This window comes from Macaca mulatta, chromosome 8, assembly GCF_049350105.2.
Source record: "Macaca mulatta isolate MMU2019108-1 chromosome 8, T2T-MMU8v2.0, whole genome shotgun sequence".
Lineage (NCBI taxonomy): Eukaryota > Metazoa > Chordata > Mammalia > Primates > Cercopithecidae > Macaca > Macaca mulatta.
The window spans coordinates 73,783,498-73,808,153 of record NC_133413.1 but is presented as its reverse complement, the minus strand read 5'-3'; the positions used below and the strand labels follow the sequence as shown (position 1 = coordinate 73,808,153).

General features: G+C 36.4%; 1 protein-coding gene across 4 annotated transcripts in view; it reads right to left on the bottom strand.

The window, feature by feature from the left end:
- YTHDF3 (YTH N6-methyladenosine RNA binding protein F3) overlaps positions 1–24,656 on the bottom strand; it is a 42,388-nt gene extending 17,732 nt beyond the window's left edge. The window contains exons 1-5 of one of the 4 annotated variants that reach the window (XM_015145449.3): positions 24,376–24,656; positions 23,870–23,894; positions 20,491–20,636; positions 17,879–17,964; positions 7,523–9,121 (exon numbers count right to left, since the gene is read on the bottom strand). In XM_015145449.3, coding sequence (XP_015000935.1) covers positions 7,523–9,121; positions 17,879–17,964; positions 20,491–20,548 — 1,743 coding nt within the window. In that variant the 5' untranslated portion in view covers positions 20,549–20,636; positions 23,870–23,894; positions 24,376–24,656. The remainder of the gene's footprint in view (positions 1–7,522; positions 9,122–17,878; positions 17,965–20,490; positions 20,637–23,869; positions 23,895–24,375) is intronic. The other 3 variants (XM_015145450.3, XM_015145452.3, XM_002808481.4) reach the window with 3 other exon arrangements.

Here is a 24,656-nt window from a genome sequence, read left to right as displayed (position 1 = left end):
GGGTATTGGTAACTCATTAAGCTTGATTTTACTCAAATATATTAAAATTATGTTTTCAAATGTAATACAAATACTAACTAGCACGGATTTCTCCTGTAATTTGATGTTTCACCAATACCCTTCACTCTGAAATAGAGGGCCTGACATTCCAAGTTTTATATAAGCAGACAGGATATGACAGGTTGGCTCCTCCAGAGGAAGAGCCTTGTTGGTTGCCAAGGCAAGCCAAGGAACTCCTGTTGCCAAAATAATCAGTCAATAAAAAATATCTAGCAATGACAAGAGATGAAATTAGATTTTTAAAGTCCTTATTTGTTGTCATAATCAAGCTCAAGAATTTAAAGAAAAACATGAACATAGGTAGGAAATGATAGAAAGATACAGTAACTATAGACCTCAATGTAAATTTTAGTTAAAATCTCCCCAAACTTGGGGAAGGCAGGTTAGTATAACCCTTCTAAACTTATTATTCAAAATTGTTGTAACCAAGTTAGAACCTTTACCTGATCCTAGACTGGATTCTCTACTAGAAGAAAGCAATAAGCAATTTCATGGATCATCTGAGAATATTACGGTTATGCAAGATAATATCCTTATTCTTTCCTATAGAAAAAAACACTATAGTTTTTTGGGGGAAAGTTACCTCAAGTGGTTCAAAAAGAACCATAAAGCAGATGGGGAAGCATGTTAATAATAAGTGAATCTGGATAAAAGGTATGAATGTTTCACATATTCTTATTCCCCCCAAAATTTATTTTTTTAATTTTTATTGTTTTTTGACATGGAGTTTCACTCTTGTTGACCAAGCTGGAGTGCAATGGCACGAACTCTCCTCACTGCAACCTCCACCTACTGGGTTCAAGCAATTCTCCTGCCTCAGCCTCCCGAGCAGATGGGATTACAGGCATGCGCCACCACGCCCGGCTAACTTTTTGTATTTTTAGTAGAAAAGGGGTTTCACCATGTTAGCCAGGCTGCTATCGAACATCTGACCTCAGGTGATCCACCCGCATCGGCCTCCCAAAATGCTGGGATTACAGGCATGAGCCACCATGCCCGGCCTCCCCCAAAAAGCTTATTTACAACCAAAAAGATGAAGCTAAAGTATAATTACCAATACTTTTGCATGTAACTACAGTTTAACTATTCTATTATCTTGGCACCAATATATTTGGCCATTTTCCTAATGATGGACATTTGAATTGCTGCCTTTAAAAAAAAAAAAAAAAAAAAAAACTATTGATTGCTCCTAACATTCTTATACATGAAAGTTTCTATTAGGTATGCAACCCAGAAAATAACTGCTGAATTATAAGGTAGATGTATGTTCAACTTTATAGGAAAATACAAAACTGCTTCTTGAAGTGACTTTATCAATTTAGATTCCCATTTGCAACTGTGTAAGAGGTCTTGTTATCTACAATCTTTCCAATACTTGATATTGTCAAACTTCTTAATTTTGCCAAATGAATGGATATAAAATATTCTCACTGTAGTCCTGATTCGTATTCCCTCATTTTTAGTAAGCCTTTATATTCTTATTAGCTACATGTTTTTTCTCTCATTAAATGCCTATTCACATTTTTGACTGTTTTTCTATTGGGTTACCTTTTCTTAAATTAATACATAGAATTTCTATATAGATTCTTTAAAATATATATTCATTTATTTTAGAGATGGGTTCTCATGTGCTACTTAGGCTGGTCTCAAACTCCTGGGCCGAAGCAATCCTCCTGCCTCAGCCTCTTGAGTAGCTATGAATATAGGCATGCACCACTACACTAGCTTATATACTCTTGACACAAATCTTTAGTCAGTTATATTCAAATTTCTTTTAGTCTTTTAAAAAACATAGCTTCTTCTTTTTTCTTTTTTTTGGATGGAGTCTAGTTTATCACCCAGGCTGGAGTGCACTGGTGCAATCTTGGCTCACTGCAATCTCTGCCTCCACGGTTCAACCAATTCTCCTGCCTCAGCCTCACAAGTAGCTGGGACTACAGGTACGCACCACCATGCCTGTGCCTGGCTAACTTTTGTATTTTTAGTAGAGACAGAGTTTCACCATGTTGGCCAGGCTGGTATCAAACTCCTGACCTCAAGCAATCTGCACACCTGGGCCTCCCAAAGTGTTGGGATTACAGACATGAGCCACGATGAGCAGCCAGGCCTCTTAAACTTTCTTTAAAGCATCTTTAGATGGACAGATTTTAATCTAATCAAATTTAGCAGTCTTTTGCAATTAGTGCTGCCTGTGTCTTGTTTATGAAACCCAACCTTTACCCAAGGCTTCCAAGATACCCACTTGGGGATACGGTACATCCACATACCAGAAGCTTTGAGAAATTCCAGCTAAATACATGAGAGATAAGACCATATTAAAACCAGACACTAATAATGGCTTACAACTACTTTTATTAAAAAAAAAAAAAGGCATAAGTAGTAAAGAAAATCCTAGCAAAATACCACTGATTTGTTCTTTTCAATGAAGTGAAGAAGGACTTAGAATAGACAGCAGTACATCCTTCCTTCAGCACTAAAATGACAAAAGTATTTGAAAGCAGTTATGCTGGGAAGTCCAAATGCAAGCACAAGCATATCAAAGAGAAAATCTACAAATGAAAATACAAATTCTGCCTACACAAAGCTAAAAGTAACAGGAAGAAAACTGGACAAAAACACATGGTACCCTATACGCTAACCAGCTAACAAGCAAGGAAAACTGGTTCCTAACACAGTGATTTCAAACTTAAGGGACAGTCAAATACCTAGCACAACCCATTATACTGGCTTTCCCTTTTAAATCTCCACAGACTGGTGAATCACTTACCTGGTAAAATCAATTTACAGCATGATTCTCCCATCTCCACATTTGTAAAGGGAAAGGTATATGCAACTAGCACCCAGCAATGAAAGAAATGGGGTGGGGAAGGTAAAAGTACCCATTTTGAGGCAAGTAACTGAACTCAATGATCCTCTTACTGGTTCAATGACTAAACACAAAAAGCCCAAAGGATAGTCCTGAAGCCTCCCCCCAACCACAAAGGAGATAACAAAATTATGAGTCCAGATGAGTGGCTGCCAGGGCTTAGGTCTTGGGAAAGGATGGAAAAACAAAAGGCTAGTATACAAGGGAGGATTTGGGGGATGATGAAACTGTTCGGTATCCTAACTGATAATGTGGTTACACAAATCTACATATGTTACAATTCACAGAGCTGTACACCTCCCAAAAATGAATTTCATTGTACGAATGAATTTTATGAATAAAATACACATATTTTAAGTATACACAAATTCTTATAGGAGCCTTATTTACAATATCCCCAAAAGGAAAACACCCCAAATATCCTTCAAAGAATGAATGGAATAGACACAATGGTCCATCTATGTAATAGAAAACTACCTAGTAATAAAAAGGAAAAAAGAACTGAGTTATACAACGACATAGATGAATTGCAAAGATACCATGCTGAGTGAAAGATAAATGTCTTAAAAGATCATATAGTACATAATTTCAATTATGACAATATGGAAAATGTCTTATAGGGACCAACAACCAATCAGTGGTTCAGTAATGAGAGGGAGAGAGAGGGCTTGACTCTAAACTGGCAGGTCAAGGAAATTTACAATTTTAGTATATTTAATTTTTTTGAGAAGAAAAAGATACAAAATTTCTAAAAAACAGTAAGGACAGAAAGCAGACGTAAGTTTTAAACAGTCCTTTGTGCTCAATAAAATCAAGATGAATTCTAGGATCAAGGGATTCCATTAAGAAAACAGAGTTAAGAGGGGGAGCTGAATGTGACAATAGAAGCAAACAATTACTATCAGTGAAGAATGCAAAACCTCACAAATCACAGAAACAGCACAAATCAAATACACATGAAAAATAAGTGAGCAGGAAAATTCAAATCCTCCAAAAGAAGAGAAAAAGAATAAAGAACCAACAGAACTCAAGGACAAAGATTCAACAAATTTGTTGACATTAATAGAAAAAAGTGGCCTGCAGACAAAGGATTACAGAAAACAATATTCATGTACACGTTTTCACATTTACATTCACAATGTAAAAATAAAGAAAAATCTTTTGTGCACACACCAAAAAAACAGCTGTTTACAAACAAAAAATGTAGGCTAGCCTCAGAATTTTCCATAATATAAAACCATTTAACTATAAAGCAAAGCCTATACATAGTACCTTAAGTGAAAAGGCTGTTGACTAGAAAGAATTCTATACCTAGCTAAATGGTTGTTTACATATTCTGACCAAAGACATTTTATGGATCTAAAGGCTCACTAATAAATAATAAGTTAAATAAGATTCAAAATAGAGCCGTCAAAGGTGTGCTAGGCATTAAAAACGGTGGCAGCAATGTGACAGAAAGAAAAACTTCTGCTGAATTAAATTGAAAGGAGATTAATTGAGCAATGAATGTGATTCACGAATCACAAAGCCAGCCAGCGTAGGCTCTGACACTCAAGTGCAGCCCTGTGGTGGAAGATTTATAGACAGAAAAAGGAAAACTGATGTACAGAAAACGGAAGTAAGATCAACAGCTCGACTGGTTACAGGTTGGCATCTGCCTTATTTGAACAGTTGGCTACATTTTATTCAGCCAAAATTTGGCGATTAGCACAAGAGTAGGCTACGGTCTGTTTATACCTCCACTTGTTATAGTTCGCCATGTACAGAAAAACCTTTAGGCTAGACTTAAAATATGTAAGGAGGCAGCTTTAAGACAAACTTTATTTAACAAAATAATGAAACAATATAAGGGTAAAGTTAAAGTTTAAATCACTGTTGTGTACACAGCTACAATATACATCATAATATAGCTACAAACATATACCTGTCATTAAAAATTTCCTGAAACAACTACACAATATTAACATACCAAATACATTATAACAAAACTAGGATTAAACTTTCAAGTTGGGTAGGAAAAAAAAAAGACAGAAGGGTGATTATCTCCTCAGTGGTGGGCGAAAGAAAAGTTATTTCCTTGCCATGTATCCTTTGTCCTAAGTAATCTCATCCCACTTCCATACTATCAACTGTTTAAGAACAGAAGGTCCCCATATCTGTGACTCCGACATCTAACTGCCTAATCAGAGATTTTGCTGCCTATAGTTCTCAAAGGTACCTTAAAATCAGCACAATCTAAAAATGAAGTCTCAACTTGCATCCCACCTTTCATACCTCAAATCATTTCTCCTGATGCGCTATTTGTAATGGCAGTTACAGTATGACCACTTAACTGCTAAACTGAAACTCAGTAACTACTTTTGATCCCATTTCTCTCATTTCCCACATTTAAGTGGGAGAAAACACAATTATATTCAGCAACCCATCTAAAAGGTGCAGCAGAGCCTTAAAGTCATTTGTATTAATTACTCCAAAGCAAAGTTTCTAACAATCCAACACAGCAATCAATAACTAGCACCAGAATCACCTGGAGTAGTTTATACTTAAAAAGTACACTACAAGTTCCTTTAACAAATATACCAAGGGATAGGTCTCAAGAATCTACTATTTCAGTAAACACTCCAATTAATACTTATGTGACCTAAGGTTTGGAAACTACTGCTCTGGGGTCATTATTCCAACATCTTCCCTCCGAGAAATGTTGAAACACTTCCCTCTGCTGCACACAACCATGAAGACAAGATATTCAGCTTCACCCACAGAAACAAATCACTGACATTTTACATAGAGTTAAATTAAGTTACCTCTTTATCTTAATTTCTACATAGGAACAGGCATTCTGTAAGAACATGCTTTCCATAGTAACAAGCATTATTTACTAGAGGAGCTTCTAATTTAACCCCTACTAAGTTTCAAAAGAAATTTAAATGTATCCCCTATAGAAAAGCCCATCCATTTTCTCTTTCCACCTAAAAACAGAACTCCAATTTTATGTTACAGTTTGGAAGAGAAAACATTCCCTAGTTCAACTTACTCTTGTGGCCCTGTGATCAAAGTCTGGCCAATATTTGGGGGGCTAATCCCCATATGGGCCGCTTAGTAAGATATTTTTAAAAAATAAAAATAAAAAAATTCTGGCCAATATAAGGATAAACAGCATGTTTTATTTCAGGAATGTCTCCCTCAATCTTACAGAGGGTACATAACAGAATTAGGAATCAAATTCTGCTAAGCCTGTATTTTGTACAAGTGCTTTAAGTATAAAAATTACAAAAATACTTCAAGAGTTTTATGTTTTAAAAATATATTTTGCCAGGCACGGTGGCTCATGCCTGTAATCCCAGCACTTTGGAAGGCCGAGGTGCACGGATCACGAGGTCAGCAGTTCAAGACCAGCCTGGCCAACATCGTGAAACCTGTCTTACCAAAAATACAAAAATTAGCCAGGTGTGCTGGCGGGCGCCTGTAATCCCAGCTACTCGGGAGGCTGAGGCAAGAGAATCGCTTGAACCCAGGAGGTGGAGGTTGCAGTGAGCCAAGACCACGCCATTGCACTCCAGCCTGGGTGACAGAGAGAGATTCCATCTCAAAAAAAAATAAAAACAAAACAAAACAACAAAAATATATATATATACATGCAATTTCTTATAAACACAAAATTAGAGTAAAACATTTATTTAAAAGTTGTTTCAGCCGGGTGCAGTGGCTCAGGACTGTAATCCCAACATTTTGGGAGGCAGAGGGGTGGGGACAGATCCCTTGAGCTCAGGACATCAGCCTGGGCAACAGGGGGAAACCCTCTACCTACCAAAAAAACACAAAAATTAGCCTGGCATGGTGGCATGTGACCGCAATCTCAGCTACTCGGGAAGCTGAGGTAGCAGGATCGCTGGAGCCCAGGAGATCAAGGCTGCAGTGAGCCATGTTCACGCCAGTACACTCCTGCTGGGACAAGAGAGACCCTATCTGAAAAAAATTAAGTAATATATAAAATGTAAATAAATAAATAACTAAAACGTGTTTTAAGTGCCAGGTTCAGTGGCACAGGTCTGTAGTCCCAGCTACTTGGGAGTCTAAGGCAGGACGGCTGCTCGGGGCCGGGAATTTGAGGCTATATTCCATGATTGCACCTGTGAATAGCCACTGCACTCCAGCCTGGGCAACATGGCAAGATGACATCTCAAAAAAAAAATTCTTTGTTTCAAACTCTAAATACATTTTCTCCTATCTTAGTATGATTAATATTATTAGTAATTAGAGCCCCTGGTTAGTTTACAAGGTCTGTTTAGTTACAAATGCCAAAATTTATTCAGCTTTGATGATAAACACTGCGGCCCAATGGCCTTTATCATCTAGGGAGTATGAAGAATGTGCAAGAGGCTAACTCAGCGTGAGTTACCCTGGGAAAGGAAAGAAATGACTCATATAGGACACACACAATACCTTCATGGGTGTTTGTAGAGTTGTTTCTTAAGTAGTTGGTTTCCTTCACAGAAAATTTTCAAACTCAGAATACTAACAGGCATTCAAGAATACCTATCCATGCACCCCACCAGCAATACAAAGACCCCAAACAAAAAATTACTATATTCTTACCCTACGCATGGCTTCCTCCTCTTCTTGACGCTTTTCATAATGTGCAAAGTCATCAAAGATTGAGGTGGTATGCTTGAAAGTAGCAATTATTTTAAGCACTTGCTTAGCTTTTTCTAGGGGTACCTCTTGAGTGTCCCTTGAATTGGTAACCGGTTTGTTGTCATTATTTTCTAAGCGAATATGCCGTAACTGGTTATTGGGAACATCTTTGACAAAGATCCATTTAACTTCAAATTTGCCCTTCCACTTATCCTGAGACCAGACACCAGCATACGCATTATAGTCCACAACAGACTTCATTTCAGCCACTCCACAAAAATGTCCACTGCCATTCACACTGAAGAGTAAATAGAGTGGGCCTTTCCCATTCAGGGAACGGTAAGCTGCATCCAAACGCTTATTACCATGCTCAGTACTACACCAGATAGAGTATTTAATGGAACGATGTATGTCATCCTCAGAGTAGCTTTTAATTATAAACACACGTCCATTCTTCAGATTCCAATCAAAGTCTTTGGGATTATAGTTGTTTATGGCCTTTAGCTTTTCCAGCACGGGATGCACTTCTACACTAGAAGGTGAAGCACTGACAGGTACAACACCTAAACCAAAGTTTTCACTGCCCGCTCCATTGTTCTGGTTGAAGCCTGCTCCCCTGTTCCGAGGAGCTACCCAGCGATTCTGCAGCTGCTGCTGTTGAGGCTGCACTTGGTGAGGCTGGGCCTGTGGCTGAGGTCCTTGTTGCTGCTGTGGTTGTGGTGGTTGAGGCTGCTGTTGAGGCAGTTGGCTTTGCACCAATGGTGGTGGTTGAATTAATGGCTGAGGCTGCTGGATTATAGTTTGAGGAGGCAGAACTGGTTGGGTTGGTGGAGCCTTTACCACTGACCCCTTTTCATCCCAAGTTCCAATATTCATGTTGTGTTTTATAGGAGGTGGTGGTACAGCAGAACCCCCAATTCCCACATTGCCCTTGGGTTTAAGTTTCGGTTGAGGTTTGGCAGGTTTTCTGGCAATGGCAGCCCAGGAGGTTGGTTTAGGTGCTGCACTGCTAACTGGGGGCACACTATTGGTTGCAATGCTAGTCATACCACTGCTGCTCAAAGCTGTACCTACAGTTTTTGTCACTGCAGCTGTCAGATCACCACCAATTTTCAGTCCAGTCATGCCTTGCTCAATACTGCTAATGCCAGGCACCTTACTCAAAGTATCATTGCCAAATCCAGCCTGTCCATCAGTAATAGCTCTCCCAAGAGAACTAGGTGGATAGCCATAACTGCTACTATAAGCAGAACTTTGTGTTGATTGTCCCTGAGATCCACTTGTCCCCCATGTAGAGAAATCAGCATTACCAGGAAAAAAGTTAAATCCATGTTGACCAAGAAATGGAGGGGTATTTCCTAATGCCCCAGGTTGACTAAATACACCATCTGGTATATAGTGATGTTCTCCATTACTCATTTGTCCATAGGTTGTCAGATATGGCATAGGCTGGTCTCCAGCCGTGGACCACGCTGCTTCCCCAAGAGAATATGGAAATCCAATGGATGGAGCATAGTAACTAGGCATGTACGGATCTGACATTGGTGGATAGCTATTACTCTGCAAAACAAAATATCACAATCAGTAGCGAAATGTCCTCTTAAAAGGGCAAAAAACGAAATCTGAAAGATTAAAATCAAGAAGTTTTAAGTAAATGAAAATAAAAGATGTACCTATTCTAGATAAACAAAACTAAAATTTCAATCCAATTTTATCAACAGAAAAATTTGCTAATGAGTATTCACATCTTAAAATATTTATTACAAAATAACCTATAAGGCTTTTTTCAGGGACGAGAGTGGGGGTATAATTAGTATTATTTTTGTTTGAAGAGCCAGGCCCTCAGTCACAATTTAAAAATATCTTAATTTCTACAGAAGGCTAATATGTAAACTTTGTGGACACAAAATTACGATTTACAGCCAGCTGTACTTTAACCAACTGATGTATGCAATCACTTACATGCAAGGATTAAATAAACTAGACAACTCTGCCAAATAATAGAAGAATTACAGCTCATCTATATGATGGAATCCAGTTCAGTCATTACATTTTGTACTTTCGTTAAGGAGAAAATGGAGAAATGCTCATAGTCTGAGAAGATTCAAGATTATGTCTATAGCAGGATCCAAATTTCTTTTTGTTTTGCTTTGCCTTGTTCATTTCAAAAAGAAATAAATTCCTCATCATAGTTTCTTACTGGTGGAATAACAGACATGTTTTTCTTTATACTCTCCGTTTCCCCAAATTTTACACAATAAACCTATTACAGAACAGTTTTGTTTTTTTAATTTAGAAATAGTGAGTTCATATAAATTTTTTTCCAGAATTACTGCAATTCAATCAACCTTCATTATACTCATCATTTAGTGAACTGCCAAAAATCAAGGCACCAAATTTCACTAAAGGAGAAAAAAAAAAGCTCAAATTTGTTACTAGATAATATAAAAAATAAAATAAAGTATTTTAAATACTTATTTCTTTTGAAGTAAGCTTCTTAGGCAAAAAAAAAAAAAAAAAAAAAAAGCTCTGAAACTAGATTTTCGATCTTTGATTTAGGTGTGCTTTTATTCTATTTTATTTTTGAAACAGAGTCTCACTCTGTCACTCAGGCAGAAGTGCAGCAGCGCTATCTTGGCTCACTGTAACATCCACTTCCCGAGGCTCAAGCAATCCTCCCATTTCAGCTCCCAGAATAGTTGAGACCACAGACGTCCACCACCATGCCCAGCAAATTTTTTGTATTTTTTGTAGAGATGAGGATTTCACCATGTTGCCCAGGCTGGTCTTGAACTCCTGGGCTCAAGCAATCTGCCCGTCTCAGCCACCCAAAGTGTGATTTATGTGTCATTTTAAAGCACTGCACAGAGCTTCACAATTTGTAGATTTACGCAAAGTGAAAAAAATCCACTAATATTGTCAGTACAACTGGTATTACTTTTCAAAGGTCAATACCATTTTGAAGGTTATTTAATTTATATAGACAGTCAAAGTTCTTTGGAGTAAAGTTCTTAATCCATTTCTTCTACTGTTACACTCTTGTCACTATTTCGTGGCTGCTTTTCCACTCATGAATGTGTGACAACAACATCACAGTTCCTACCTAGAACTAATTTTAAATTATTTTTCAAAAGGCTTATCATTGAAAACTGAGATGTTTTATTACTAAGTTACTTGTTTTACTATTAAATTACCTTTGGTATACAAAGTATTTGTTATACTCTTGTAACTGTCTACTGTCTATGGAAAGCTAACTTAACATATTGTTTTTTGAAATGATTCTCTGATATGACTAAAATAACTTAAGAACCAAATATAATGTAATAGAGGTTACATTTAAATAATAATTCTGATGAAGATTTACTGGCTATTGCCAGTTGTATTGTTATTTCTTCTTCCAACACAATCAGTCCTTCATATCAGTGGTTCTACATCTGTGGATTCAACCATTCAGATTGAAAACAGCTGTGAAAAAGAAATGAATAGTTGCATCTGTACTGAACACATACAGACTTTTTCCTGTCATTATTACCTAAACAATACAGTATAACCATTTTTACTATATTAGGTATTATAAATAACCCAGAGATGATCTAAAGTATACAGAAGGATGTGCATAGGTTACACGCAACTATTACACAATTTTATATAAGGTTCTTGAGCACATGCAGATTTTGGTATCTGTTAGGTGTTCCGGAACCAATCTCCCACAGATACCTAGAGACGACCGTATTTTTGATCCACAACTGACTGAATCTGTGAATGTAGACACTGCAGATATAGAGGGCTGACTATACTTAAAACTGGAAAATTCATGTGTTACTAACTGAACACATTCTTCAGCTATAATGGATACTTAGTAACTCTAACTGCAAATATAGTCAAAGAATGCTCACAATATTCACATGAAAGGAATCAACAGCATGTTTAAAACTGCAATAGTAGCATCTTACAGAAATCAATATTGGAAGTATTGACTGCTATATTTAAATATATCTATAAAGAAAAGCCTGAGGGAAGTTCAAATACACCAACAATAGTTTTTGAAGAAAAAAATCTTAACAAAATTAATGACTAAACTTTGGAAGCTATGAAGATGACACACACAAATGTGTACAATTTGATCACTAAAATATCTACTAAAAATGAAAAGTATTCAGTGCTTCACACTGACAAAAAGTCATTGTGATATAAAACTCTCAAAAGTTTAATAAAAATGAGAAGTATAAACGAATATACATTAACTGATTAAAAGATAAAACTGGGCTGGAAGCAGTGGTTCACACCTGTAATCCCAGCACTTTGGGAGGCCAAGGCAGGCCAGCCTGGCCAAAATGGTGAAACCCCATCTCTACCAAAATTACAAAAATTAGCTGGGCATGGGGGCACACATCTGTAATCCTAACTACTCGGGAGGCTGAGTGAGGCAGGAGAATCGCTTGAACTCATGAGGCAGAGATTGTAGTGAGCCGAGATCACAACACTGCACTCCAGCCTCGGCGACAAACGAGACTGTCTCAAAAAAGAAAAGAAGGCCAGGCGCAGTGGCTCAGGCCTGTAATCCCAGCACTTTGGGAGGCCGAGATGGGAGGATCACGAGGTCAGGAGATCGACACCATCCTGGCTAACACAGTGAAACTCCGTCTCTACTAAAAAATACAAAAAAACTAGCCGGGCAAGGTGGCGGGTGTCTGTAGTCCCAGCTACTCAGGAGGCTGAGGCAGGAGAATGGCATAAACCCGGGAGGCGGAGCTTGCAGTGAGCCAAGATCCGGCCGCTGCACTCTCTAGCCTGGGCGACAGAGCAAGACTCCAGCCCAAAAAAAAAAAAAAAAAAAAAAAAAAACTGTATACTGTCTTCATCCTTTTTTTAAACCGTTAAACATATCCTTTATTTATAATTTTAACTATTTATTTCAACCACTAATCAAATGCATACATTGCAAAAAACGTTGATATAAGATTCTCATGCTAAAAGAAAATCTACAGTTAAATGGAAAAGACAAATAATACAGGAAAGTGGATAAATTCCACATGGAGATGCATAGTAAAGGTGGGCTGAATATGAAGGTAACTGGTTTCCAAGTTTTAATTTTGATTGTTGGCAATGCAATCCAGATTCAGCAGTCTTCATCTGGATGTGGGAGTGGAAAAGCACACAAAGTAGGAAGTTTTTATGTTAATTCTTTATAAGAAAGCATTCAGAAAATTAAACTCAAAATTTATATTGAATATTCTTATTTCACCATGACAAATGCTGAATTCTACACAATAGTTACACATAAAGTTTTTAATTTGTCTATACCCATAGTGTTATTCAGGGGTCAGGAAACTAAGAAGCCAACAAGTAAATCAAGCCATGTTCAGTCTCTGTCACCTATTTGGGTTTTTTACTTTTAGCAACTCTTATAAAAGCTATTAGCTTAAAGCCAGGCACGGTGGCTTGCGCTTGTAATCCCAGTTACTCCGGAGCCTGGAAAAGGAGGATCAATTGAGTCCAGGAGTTCAAGACCAGCCTGCACAAGAGATTATCTCATTAAAAAAAAAAAAAAAATTAGCCAGGCATGGTGGTGCATGCCTGTAGACTTAGCTACTTGGGAGGTGAGGTGGGAGGATCGCCTGGGCCCAGGAGTTCGAGGCTGCAGTGAACTATGATCACACTACCGTACTCCAGTGTGGGCTACAGAATAAGACCCTCTTTAAAAAAAAAAAACAAAAAAAACCCCACACACACACACACACACACACACACACAAAAATTGAAGTGCTTCAAACTCCTGAAGTGACTTCTGATTTAACAACAAAAAGCAAAAAGTTAAGTGATGTTCATTCTAATTTTAATGCTTGTATTATGCTATGTACTTTCTCCTATTATAATTTTCTAAAAGTATAATTTATGCATATCTAATCATAAAAATGTCATAAGAAAAATGTCATAATAATATTCAACCTGAATATTTCACCAACCATAATTCTTCATTCTCTAATTCTATTAGATAACCTAATCCATCCATTCACTTAATAAATAATGAATGCTATATGTGCCAGATACCATGCTGGTTACTGGAGACAAAAAAATAACATGGTCTCCAATTGGGAGCACTTCACAGGTATGGTGAGGAAGACTTATTTACTCTATAATGTGATAATTACTCTAACTGAAGCACAAAGAAAGTAAAACAAAACACTTAAGTACAAAGAAGAGGGAGTAAATAACTGGAAAATCAGAAAAGACTTCCTGAAGGAAATGCCATAGGTGTGTGTACACGTTTGTATAAGACATACATACAAAAATTGAGATCGTGAAAGAAACATTAAGAAAATACTTATACTTGCATAAAATAATGGTAAGTTCTATTTTGCCAATCAGATGGAGAAAGTTGGCAGAAGATGAGCTAGAAAGGGAAGTGGAACCACCACTTTAAGGGCATTCATGTAATAAATGTATTCACTGTTGAGAAGCTACAGTAATTATTTGACATTACAGTGACACAATCAGACTTGGATTTTAAGACTGCTGAGTGGCAGTACAGAATTATTAGTTAGAAAATCACATCAATAGGCAGAACTAATGAATACCTTAACTAAGGACAGTGATGACAACGGCAGAAAACGACAATTTAATTCTCTATATTACTTCTCTGATAAAAATAGCTAAGAACTTACTTTCCCGAACACACAAGCAGACAAACTCAACTTGAGTTTTCCAAATTATTCTTCAAATTTATATGCACAAATTACATGGCATATTTAACAGTGCCAATTAAAATCTAAATTTTCCAATCAATTCAGTCATAAAATTATTCTGAAGAACTATAAAGAACTAATTTTAAGAAATGAAGGACTGTGATTTACTTTCAAAATTACTATAAACTTAATACTTATTCCTTCAGAAACTGAACACTATAAAATAGAAGAAACACGCTGCCACAGAAGTAGAAAGGCCAACAACTTGTTTTAAAGTACCCTTGGGTTTGATATGAACTAGATCAAAGTATACAAAACAATTTAAATCATTAGCAAAAGACGTTAAACACCTTTCCCATCAAAATACTTATTTTCATTTATAATTTTAAAATCAGATAAATTAATTTTAAAAACACACTGTGTACAGTGTATAAGGACCTTATTAAATAGTTGTATAACTTTAAATTTGCCACTATCTTCTTGAGATCTTTCACCAATAAATCCAGTTTTCACTCATGTATTATGATAGTACTATTTAAAAGGTCCAAACATTTTATTTAATTTTCTAGCTAGGTAATTGAGAGTAACCTAAATTCTCATACAATTTACCTTGAAGATTCCAGATAATTTTCAATAAACCCAGTTTTCAATATTCTACAGTATTACTCCTCTTTAAAATGTAAATATGTATCTTGCTAGAGATAATTATTTTTAATATTAAAGAAAGACGACTGCTAAAAATATATTTAGTACTGCAAAGGATAGGTAGAACAGGCCTTACTGGAATCAAACTTTACAACTTCTCTTCAAACAGTATACAAATGTTGATTCCAAATGTCATGAGTTAAAACAAATCTTTTAAAACATTAAAACAAATATTTTACAAATGTTTTGTCCCAATGTAAGCCGCAATGATGTAGCTGAAAAAATTCATTTGGGTTCACTAAGGTAAATGCCTTTATATCCTTTAAAAAGTAATGGTTTCCCAAACACTTTTTAAAACTTTTTCTTTTTTTTTTTTTTTTTACAAGTAAAGTCTTACGCACAATTCCAATATATAGAACAGATAAAATGCAAACCACAGCACTGGTTGCTACACTGGTGGGATTCAGGCACCCTCCACTGGTTTTTCCCCTAGGAAGAGACTAAAGTGCTTCTATGAAATACCAGAAGCTCTCTTGACAAAAATTTTTCCTCCAACAGAAACCCTTCTATGTCCTTGTGACAAATAATAAAAAATTGTAAAATATCTGTTACCAAGTAAAACATGCAAGAAGATTACTTCAGGTAGCAATTTCAAAACTGTCTTTTACAGTCCACTAAAATTCCTTAAAAAAGAGTTTGAAAGGCTGAGTGGGGTGTTCCATGCCTGTAATCCATCTCAGCACTTTGGGGGGCCAAGGCAAGCAGATCATTTGAGGTCAGTAGTTCAAGACCAGCCTGGCCAACACGTTGAAACCTCGCCTCTCCTAAAAATATAAAAATTAGCCAGGTGTGGTAGCATGTGTCTGTAATCCCAGCTACGTGGGAGACTGAGGCAGGAAAATTTCTTGAACCTGGGTGACAGAGGTTGCAGTGAGCCAAGATCATGGCACTGAACTCCAGCCTGGGCCACAGAGCGAGACTCCGTTTCAAAAAAAAAATAAACAGTTTGAACAAGTCAGGATTTTTTATACTATATCTTCATCTTAAGAACCTCATTTTCAATTATAATTTATAAACTATGAAATCAAGTAGCAAAAAAAAAAAAAACAGTTCAACTGTTTAGCCCTCAAAATTTCTCAAACCTATCTAAACATGGAGATCTTTTTGAAGGAATATTTACTACACCTCCTAATATCAAAATTTCTCAGCAAAGCTGGAAAATACTGCCATATTGCCATAAGTGTTAACTGAGATCACTCTATGAGCCAGAATGTAATAAAATCACACTTCTTTTAAAACTTGCACTACATTTCACAACAAATGATCTACTTTCATAACCTTTAGGTGGAAAAGTAATTTTGCTGAGATCGTAAAGTTTTTTTCTTTCCCATTTATTTCTTCTCCTCCAACGTATGCTAGGAATGTTGCTCAGTAGATCAGAAGGGGTGGTCAAGGGGAAGAAGTAACCAAGAGGTAGATGAGGTTGAACACAACCACCACTCTCCTTGGTCCTAAAAATAATCCTGCATCCCACAAATTGGGAACTATTTTTTGTTCAAATTTTCCCTATAACTCTACTGTACAAATTGTTCAATTCTGTAGTAAGTTTTGGTTCCTTGTTCTTTCACAGTGTCAAAAATCTAGGTTAAAATTTTAGAGTACATTTTTCATTTTCTCCATATATGCAAGCAGACAAGTCAAACTTCAGTTTTCCAATTTACTCTTCAAATTTATGCACATAAACTAACTGGCATCTTTAACAGTGCCAATTAAAATCTGAATTTTCGGCTGGGCACGGTGGCTCACGCCTGTAATCCCAGCACTTTGGGAGGCTGAGGCGGGCAGATTACTTCAGGTAAGGAGTTCAAGACCAGCCTGGTCAACATGGTGAAACTCTATCTCTACTAAAAAATACAAAAACTAGCCAGACGTGGTGGCATGTGCCCATAATCCCAGCTACTCAGGAGGCTGAGGCAGTAAGAATCACTTGAGCCTGGGAGGCAGACGTTGGAGTGAGCCAAGATTGGGCCACTGCACTCCAGCCTGGGCAAGAGAACAAGATTGTCTCAAAAATTAAAAACAAACAAACAAAAAAACTGAATTTCCAATGAAATTAATCATAAAATTATTCCAAAGAACTACATAACTAATTTTAAGACCCAAAGCTCTTGAGCATTTTTTGCTTTTTTAATGCAAAACAAAAAGTTTCATTCCAGAATGTTCTCTCTAAAAAAAAACTGGTGAATACTGAAAATGTATTTTCTTTATTTATTTCTATCAGTGGCATATTTTTAATAACAGACAGAAATGGATGCAGAAATGGCATACAGATACCATTGTTCTTCAATGTTTAAATTGGAGTTCTGCTTGTACACAAATACTCAAGGCCACCAGTTACCAATTACTTGCTTTGATAAAACTGTCCATGTCTACAATACGCAAGCAACTGTTTATAAAGCAAGTGTGTTTATAAACTCCTTAACTCTATCCCTAACATTAACAAGGCATGTTAAAATTTTCAATAGTTATCAATGAATTCAAATTGGAATGTTTTTAAAAAAAGAAAACACTACACTTGACTCAAAATTGCAGGCAATTTCAGGCAACTAATCCCTCCTCCAAATACACAAATTTCTAGCTAATTAAGCCTTTTAATTAGCTTAAGCTATGAAGATATAGCAGTGACATTAAAAAATTAAGTTCCTTCAATACACACACACAAAACCTAACCATAATATATACAAATAATGGTCACCTTCAAATCTTTATTCTGTATTTCATAACCTAGTTTCTGGTGCCTATACTTTCTGAAGAACTCTCCTGTGCCATAAACCTGCAACTGCTACTCACTACTCACTTACTATATAGGTACACGAGATGAATGAATCCATGTTATGGTTAATCTCATTAAATAATCTATTTGGAAAATCAATTAATATTAATAAAAGGTTAATTTCCTAAAATCTGAAACTGTCAGAAGACTTACCTGATTTGTCTGGCTACTTAAGTATGGCTCAAAATCATCATCATTTACAGCATCTTTTTGATGAATCGAACCGTTTTGTACTGAAACTAAAAAATACGTTTGTATTAGAAGTGTTGTAGCTATCTTTACGAAACTCACAGCACAATCTAATGTTTTTAATATTTTTCAAGCCAAAAAAGTAATCAGAAAAAATAATACTGAGTTATTTTTCCTTTTAAGAACCCTCTTAAGGATAAACTATTTTAGATACAAATATTTATGTGCCACAAATACTTAAAAGTCTTTTGATATATAAGCCCAAGACTACATCAAGCCATATATATACTTCCCCTTACCAAAAACTTTAAGTAAATATCCCAATCTCAACACTGTAGTGAGTAAACTGTTATACAACAATGTTGGAAAGAGTTTCCTAATGCTATATTTGAATCTAAAATAACTATTTCAAGTAGTGTTGTAGGCAATAAAAAAGATTTCTGAATGTTCTCTAACTTTGTTTAAATCTCTAAATTATTTACTCTAATAAAAAAATAACTATTTTTTAATCTCATGTTACAGTAAATATCTTAAATGTCTCCAGTAAAGTTTAGACTAAAATTAACTTGAAACAATATCACAATGAATAGACTTATAATTATGAAATGTCTAAATAAAGAGGGCTTTAATTCTAAGCCCCCTAAAACGAAGACTTTCACATGAAACGACAAACAAAATTAAGACACAAATGATAGCCATAATCATCCTTGCAACAGATGAGAAAACAAGTCAGAAAATAATTTTGTTCAAAGGTCATCTCCATAAACACTCTGAAGTTGTTATTCTCTGGATGCTGTTTCAGAGTGCTTTTGAGCAGACTCCAGAAGTAAGGTCCTGAATTTGAATCTCAAGTCCCCCACTGAGGAGATGATCTCCAGTTAGGGATTTAACCTCTCTAACCTTTGACTGTTTCTCTGTTTCAGAAGGTTATGAATAGTACCTACCTCATCTCATCTGATTATTAAATGACAGTGTTCAATAATCTTAGATATTATCACATTAAATATTACAAGATCCAAATAGGACTAAGATGACTTTAGAACCATTTAAACGGAAGTGTTACTAGGCTAATACTTGCTGGGGTGGCACTATGTAAATATACTATTCTATACTAGTGAAGATGAAAAAAGTTGATAAAGTTTCCGATGGATGTCTACAAATTAGAAACAAAAAGAACTCAATATCTAAAGATTTATTGCTCAAAGGTACAACATCACCAAATTTTATGAAGTTAGGAGGGTGATGGGTTTAAGTTATGTGTTCCTCTGTAATATCGTAACATTTTTATTATCCCTAAATTTTCCCATGAGTATAGAGCACCTAAAATGTAATATTATGAGTTAACAGTGGCTTGGGAGCAAAGATACACAAAATCCCTTAAATCTTTGCCATCCGATGAGTAGCAAAGATCACTCAAAGATATGATGCTACTGTGTAAAGCATTCCAAGTAGACTTCTTACTACACCACATTGCCCCTCAGAGGCCACAAGAGCAACCTGAAGGTCAACTTGATCCTGGCTCCACTAACGTTAATTTAACTACGTCTGATAAGGACTGCATCAGAACTAGAGTTGAGCTAAATATGCTCCATGGAATTTAAATATGTAATAGCCACTAGAAACCAAAATAAAGAGGGTGCCTTAGGTTACTTCTAGTGCCATTATAAGGCTGGGTTACTCATTTCAGTCCAAGAGATTCTGACATACCTGTTCTCCTCTGACACCAGCTTTACTGTTCCTAAATCAAAGGTAGTTATGCCTGGTCTATTACTTCTTGAAAAAATATTCTTCACTATTACATTCATACATGTTAGTCAATATTTGCAACAGCTAACAACTTAAAAATTATGACTATCTCTCATATCCACTAGGTTCTCAAAAATCTAGTTCATACAAATACAAAAACTGCCAGGCCAGGAGCTCAAGACCAGCCTGGGCAACCTAGCAAGATCCCATCTTCACGAAAAATGTTTAGAAATTAGCCAGGTGTGGTGGCATGTGCCTATAGTCCCAGTTACTCAGGAGTCTAGGGAGGATCACTTGAGCCCAGGCATTCCAGGTTACACTGAGCTATGATTATGTCACTGCACTCCAGCCTGGGCTACAGAGCGAGATCCTGTCTCTATTTAAAAAAAAAAAAAAAAAAAGTACTTACTTAAAATTTATCTGTATATTATACTGCTATTTTTACTTATTTCTTCTGTTCCATTCTTTCTCTTCTAAGGCTAGGCCTGAGAACAACCCATATACTATTACAAATACAGTCTACAGTCATTTTTAAATGATGCATAAATGTCTACAAAGTCTTAAAATATAGTACAAGAAGTTAATCTACTTAAAAAAAAAAGTTCAATTAAAAATACTTCACATATACTGAGAAGCTATTTGCATTAAACTAGCCCTTAAGTTTTGGAAGTGTATCTTTAAGAAAACGATCGTAAAGACTTTCGTTTTTGAATATTACTTAACGACAAACTAATGTCTTGGAGTCTGAAAACCATTAAATAGAATTGAAATCCAAGCTAGTTCCATAGTCTGTAAAAGTTCTTCAGGGGAAAAAAGAACAGATGACTTACATGATTCTTCGCCTGTTTCCTCTGCTCTATGAAACAGAGTCAAATCAAGATAGAACATGGGCCTTAGGAGCCAGGTGATTCTTTGCTCTGGTCCTGACTACATCAAGTTAGGAAAGTCAACAGATCTGTGCATCATGTTTCCCCACCTACAAAAACAGCGACAATACCATATACCCTCTATCTCCTTACAAGGGCGTTGTGAGGATTGATAAAATGAAGCCTAAAATAATAACAGTAAAGTGCTTTGAAATCATTTCTTGGGAGGATGAGGAGAGAATACAACTGAATATTGCCAAAATGCAAGACATTTTCTACTACTTTCCTGAAAATTAAACCTTAGCCAAATTTAACCTAATTATTTTAAATTATAGTTGTATAAAACAATGCATATGCCTCTCTGTTGGAAGAGAGTGGAGAGGAGGAAAAAGATAAATCCTGTTCCATGAATTTGCTATTTATAAACTTAGGAAGAGGAGAAAGGAGGCAGTATGGCCTAAGACTGTAAGTATGGCATCTGACACTTCCATCCATAGTACTCCCAAATAAAAGCACTGCACACCTTTATTCCAATAAGCAAAAATTCTACTTGTTAATATTAAAAAAAATACAAAGTCAGTGTTAAATTATGAACCAATAGGCAATAATTATCCTTAAATTTCTACTATCCTTTGGTACTACTCTTGCCAAGGATAATAAAGAGTTCTGATATTTAACACAGGGACAGTCTATTAATTAAAAAAGAATTCAAACTTAGAAAACAAGTAAACCTTGAATTATTACTTATTCTACAAAAACATTTTTGCCATATCAAAGACACTTATTTAGAATTCCTTTTGGCTTCTGTAATGAATTAAGTAATTAAGGATATACAGAAAATCAAAGACACTAAAACTAGGTGTTAGGCTAATGCTGTCAACTGAAGACAATTCAGAAAAGAAACAGAATCTCTGAAATTAGAGTAAGTTGACTGAAAAGGATTATGTGTTCAAAACTCTGACACCAGCTTTTCAAGGACATACTATTTTTCATAAGCTTGCTAAGTTCTGAATTCAAGATTACACATATTTAGAATACTGAGCTTGTAGTTAAAGAAAAATAACTTAATAAAAGTAAACAGAATTGTAAAATAATTTTACTAGCTGGAAACAAGCTAAGGCAGAACAGCTTTTCTCAAATACACACATAGCTACTAATATGAGGTTCACTGGTGGTGCTGCCTTTGCCTTGTAATTCTCCCTGCAGAGTCATAAAAATACAAATAACGTATATGTGTATTTGTGCACTTGTAGCATCTGCCATTTTTAAGGAACTTAAATGATTAGCAATACTTTTAGGCCAGTAACATTTTTCCCCTCCTGCCAAGGCTCCACGCAAAGGAGTCTTCCCACATCTTAAAAATAGATTAAGTGAGGAAAGTGAAAAGAAATCCAGCAAATGTAATTGCTACTAGAGCAGCGAACTATTGTAATTATAAGAATCCTCACAACATACCACAGGAATTATGACTAGAGTTATTATTTTTATTTTATAGAGGGGAGATTCTGACAAACAAGTAGAATGTTTTCAAGCTCACTTGGCAAGTCAGTAGCCAAAGGCAGTATTAGAACTCAGGACTCCAAGGAATCCCAATCCATTATTCTAACCTTATATGAAATTAATAAACTGAACAACAAGGGGGAAAGAAAGAAAATTTCTTGAGAATAAAAAACTATCAAAATAAACACTTTGTGTATGTGTCTGAATACACCTAACAGAAGTGATACTGACGGATAAAAATTTTTGAAATAACCAAAAAATACTTATTTGCAAACAGTGGATATATTATGCAGTTTATAGATAACTCATGTCTAATATCAAAGATGCCACCAGTGCCTACCTAAGTGAAATGACCACTCATAAATCAAATTTATTTTACTGACTTACAATGCTGTAGAGACTCTTTTAACAAACAAGTACCTCATAGAACTTGTGTACTTACCTTAAAGCAGGTAACACAAAACACTTAGCATTTCAAATAGCCTTGCAAAGTGCCACCTCCCCACAGATCTAGGATAAAATAATTTATGCTAGGCAATAATGACAACAATTTCACAATCTCCAAGTCTATATAATTCCTAATGGGTAGACTAGCAAAAAAAGAAATTAAAGGATCATTCTTTTTAAAATTCACAAATTTTTAAAAACTCATTTAAAATAAATCAATATCCAATTTTATTTCAGGTTTATGCTTACAATAACAAAAAATTCTAGAAATGAAATTTTAAAAATTAAAATGTCTAAATATTTATATACTGCAAGAAAACATCTTTAATAAAAACAAACCAATAAATGTTACCTAATATGGTGCCATGTAATTGGCATGTACAAATTCCACATTTCAAAGGAAATTAACTAATCTACATTTCCAAAACCTATTATTTTAAATTCACCAAATTTGCAATAGCAAATAAATACCCTAACAAGAATTTAAAAGGCACCAAAGACAATCTATATCTAAAAGGCTACTATAGATCTTAATTTCCAACACTGTTGTGTTACTGAAATCAACAAAAAGCAAATTTTAGCGTAATTTCAAGCACTACAAAACGTTACATATAATTTGCTTTGATGTTATTTAATTGGCACTATCCCAAGAAAGCAGTTATTGTTCTATACTTAACTAAATGTCACATGACTAATGTAGTCAGCTGACTGCACTGTTCCATATTAATACAAAACACACTTTAAAAAAAAAACACTTTTCTTTCAATGCTACTTTTACTAAAGAGGAAATTATAAAATCCTGAAAGAAAGTCACAAATTATTTTATTCTCAGCCCTTTATAGAATACCAGATTGATTCACACCTTGCAATCAGGACAACAGTGCAAGATGGCATGCCTACTTAATTCTAATCTCTCTCGTGTTGTTGCCTCCTTGCAACTGACTTCAATAGAATCTGTGATTAACAGTACAATTTTCATTAATGTGATGGAATACTATGTAGAGTTCCATTTTCCAGTGTAATCCAGACATGTCAAACAAAATGTCCACTTTAAGAATATACTTGTCTACATACATATGTAGAAATTTTTTGTGGCAGAAGTTACATAACACAGATAAACTGGAAAACCAAAGAAATACCACTAGGTTCACACCAATTCCTGCTTAACTGACAAGGAAACTGTTTCTCGTACTACTTTGGTTTCTATAAAGTGGCTTCAAAGCAACGAACTACCGAAGTTCTGGATAGAACTTGGCTACCTTAGCCATGATGAATATTTTCTCTAATCCTACATTTTTTCCCAAGAGGGAGAAAAAATAAACAAAAAATCCTCACAGAGTTTAAAAGTAACATCAAGGCAACATTGAGCAGTAAGAAAAAAAAAATCCAAACTCACCTTTATTTCCTTGCCCTTTAGGTCTCTGTGTAGCAAGACGAAAGATGCGGTAAAGAGGAGAAAAAGGAAGAAGAGAGAAAGTGTGTTAATCAAAGGCATTATCAAAGACAAGTTATTTTAGACTATCCGCGTAGGAGTAAAAACCCACCATATCCTCCACAGCCACCAATTTCCCAACCACCCCCGGCCTTTAAACCTCCCACCCGCCACTCGGAATCCTTCTCCCAGAGCTCGCCCGGTCTCAGCCCCATGTCTGCCGCCCTCAGGATGTGTCCTAAGGCCCCTAAGACCGGTCTTTGCCCCCACCCACCGCGGCACCGCGCCCGCCCGCAGGCTACGAGGCCAAGACGTACGCCCCGGCCCAGGCAGCTACACCGCAGCAACTTGCGCCCGGGGCACCGTTATGGGGCCGGCAGCGGCGGCGACGGGGAGGAGCCGAAGCCCCGCGCGAGGGTGGAGCTCCGGGACTCGGGCCTTCGCCGAGCCTGGGGCCTCTGCTCCCTCACCTGATCCACGCTAGTGGCTGACATTCTTCACCGCAACCCGAGAGCCGCCGCCGCCGCCGCTGCCTGGGCCTCTCCCCGTGCACTCACAGCAGTTGGCTGTCGCCCTTGGCCGAGTGATTGTTCCAGCCGCCGCCGCTGCCGCCACTCGCTGAGAACCCAAAATGAGGGCCTCGCGCTCGGGAGTCGGAGGAAGAGGCCCGTCTTTTCCGCTTGCACGCTCCTCTTCCCCCTCTCGCTCTCCGCTTCTCGGGTCCACAATGGCGGACAGACTCCCTAGTCTC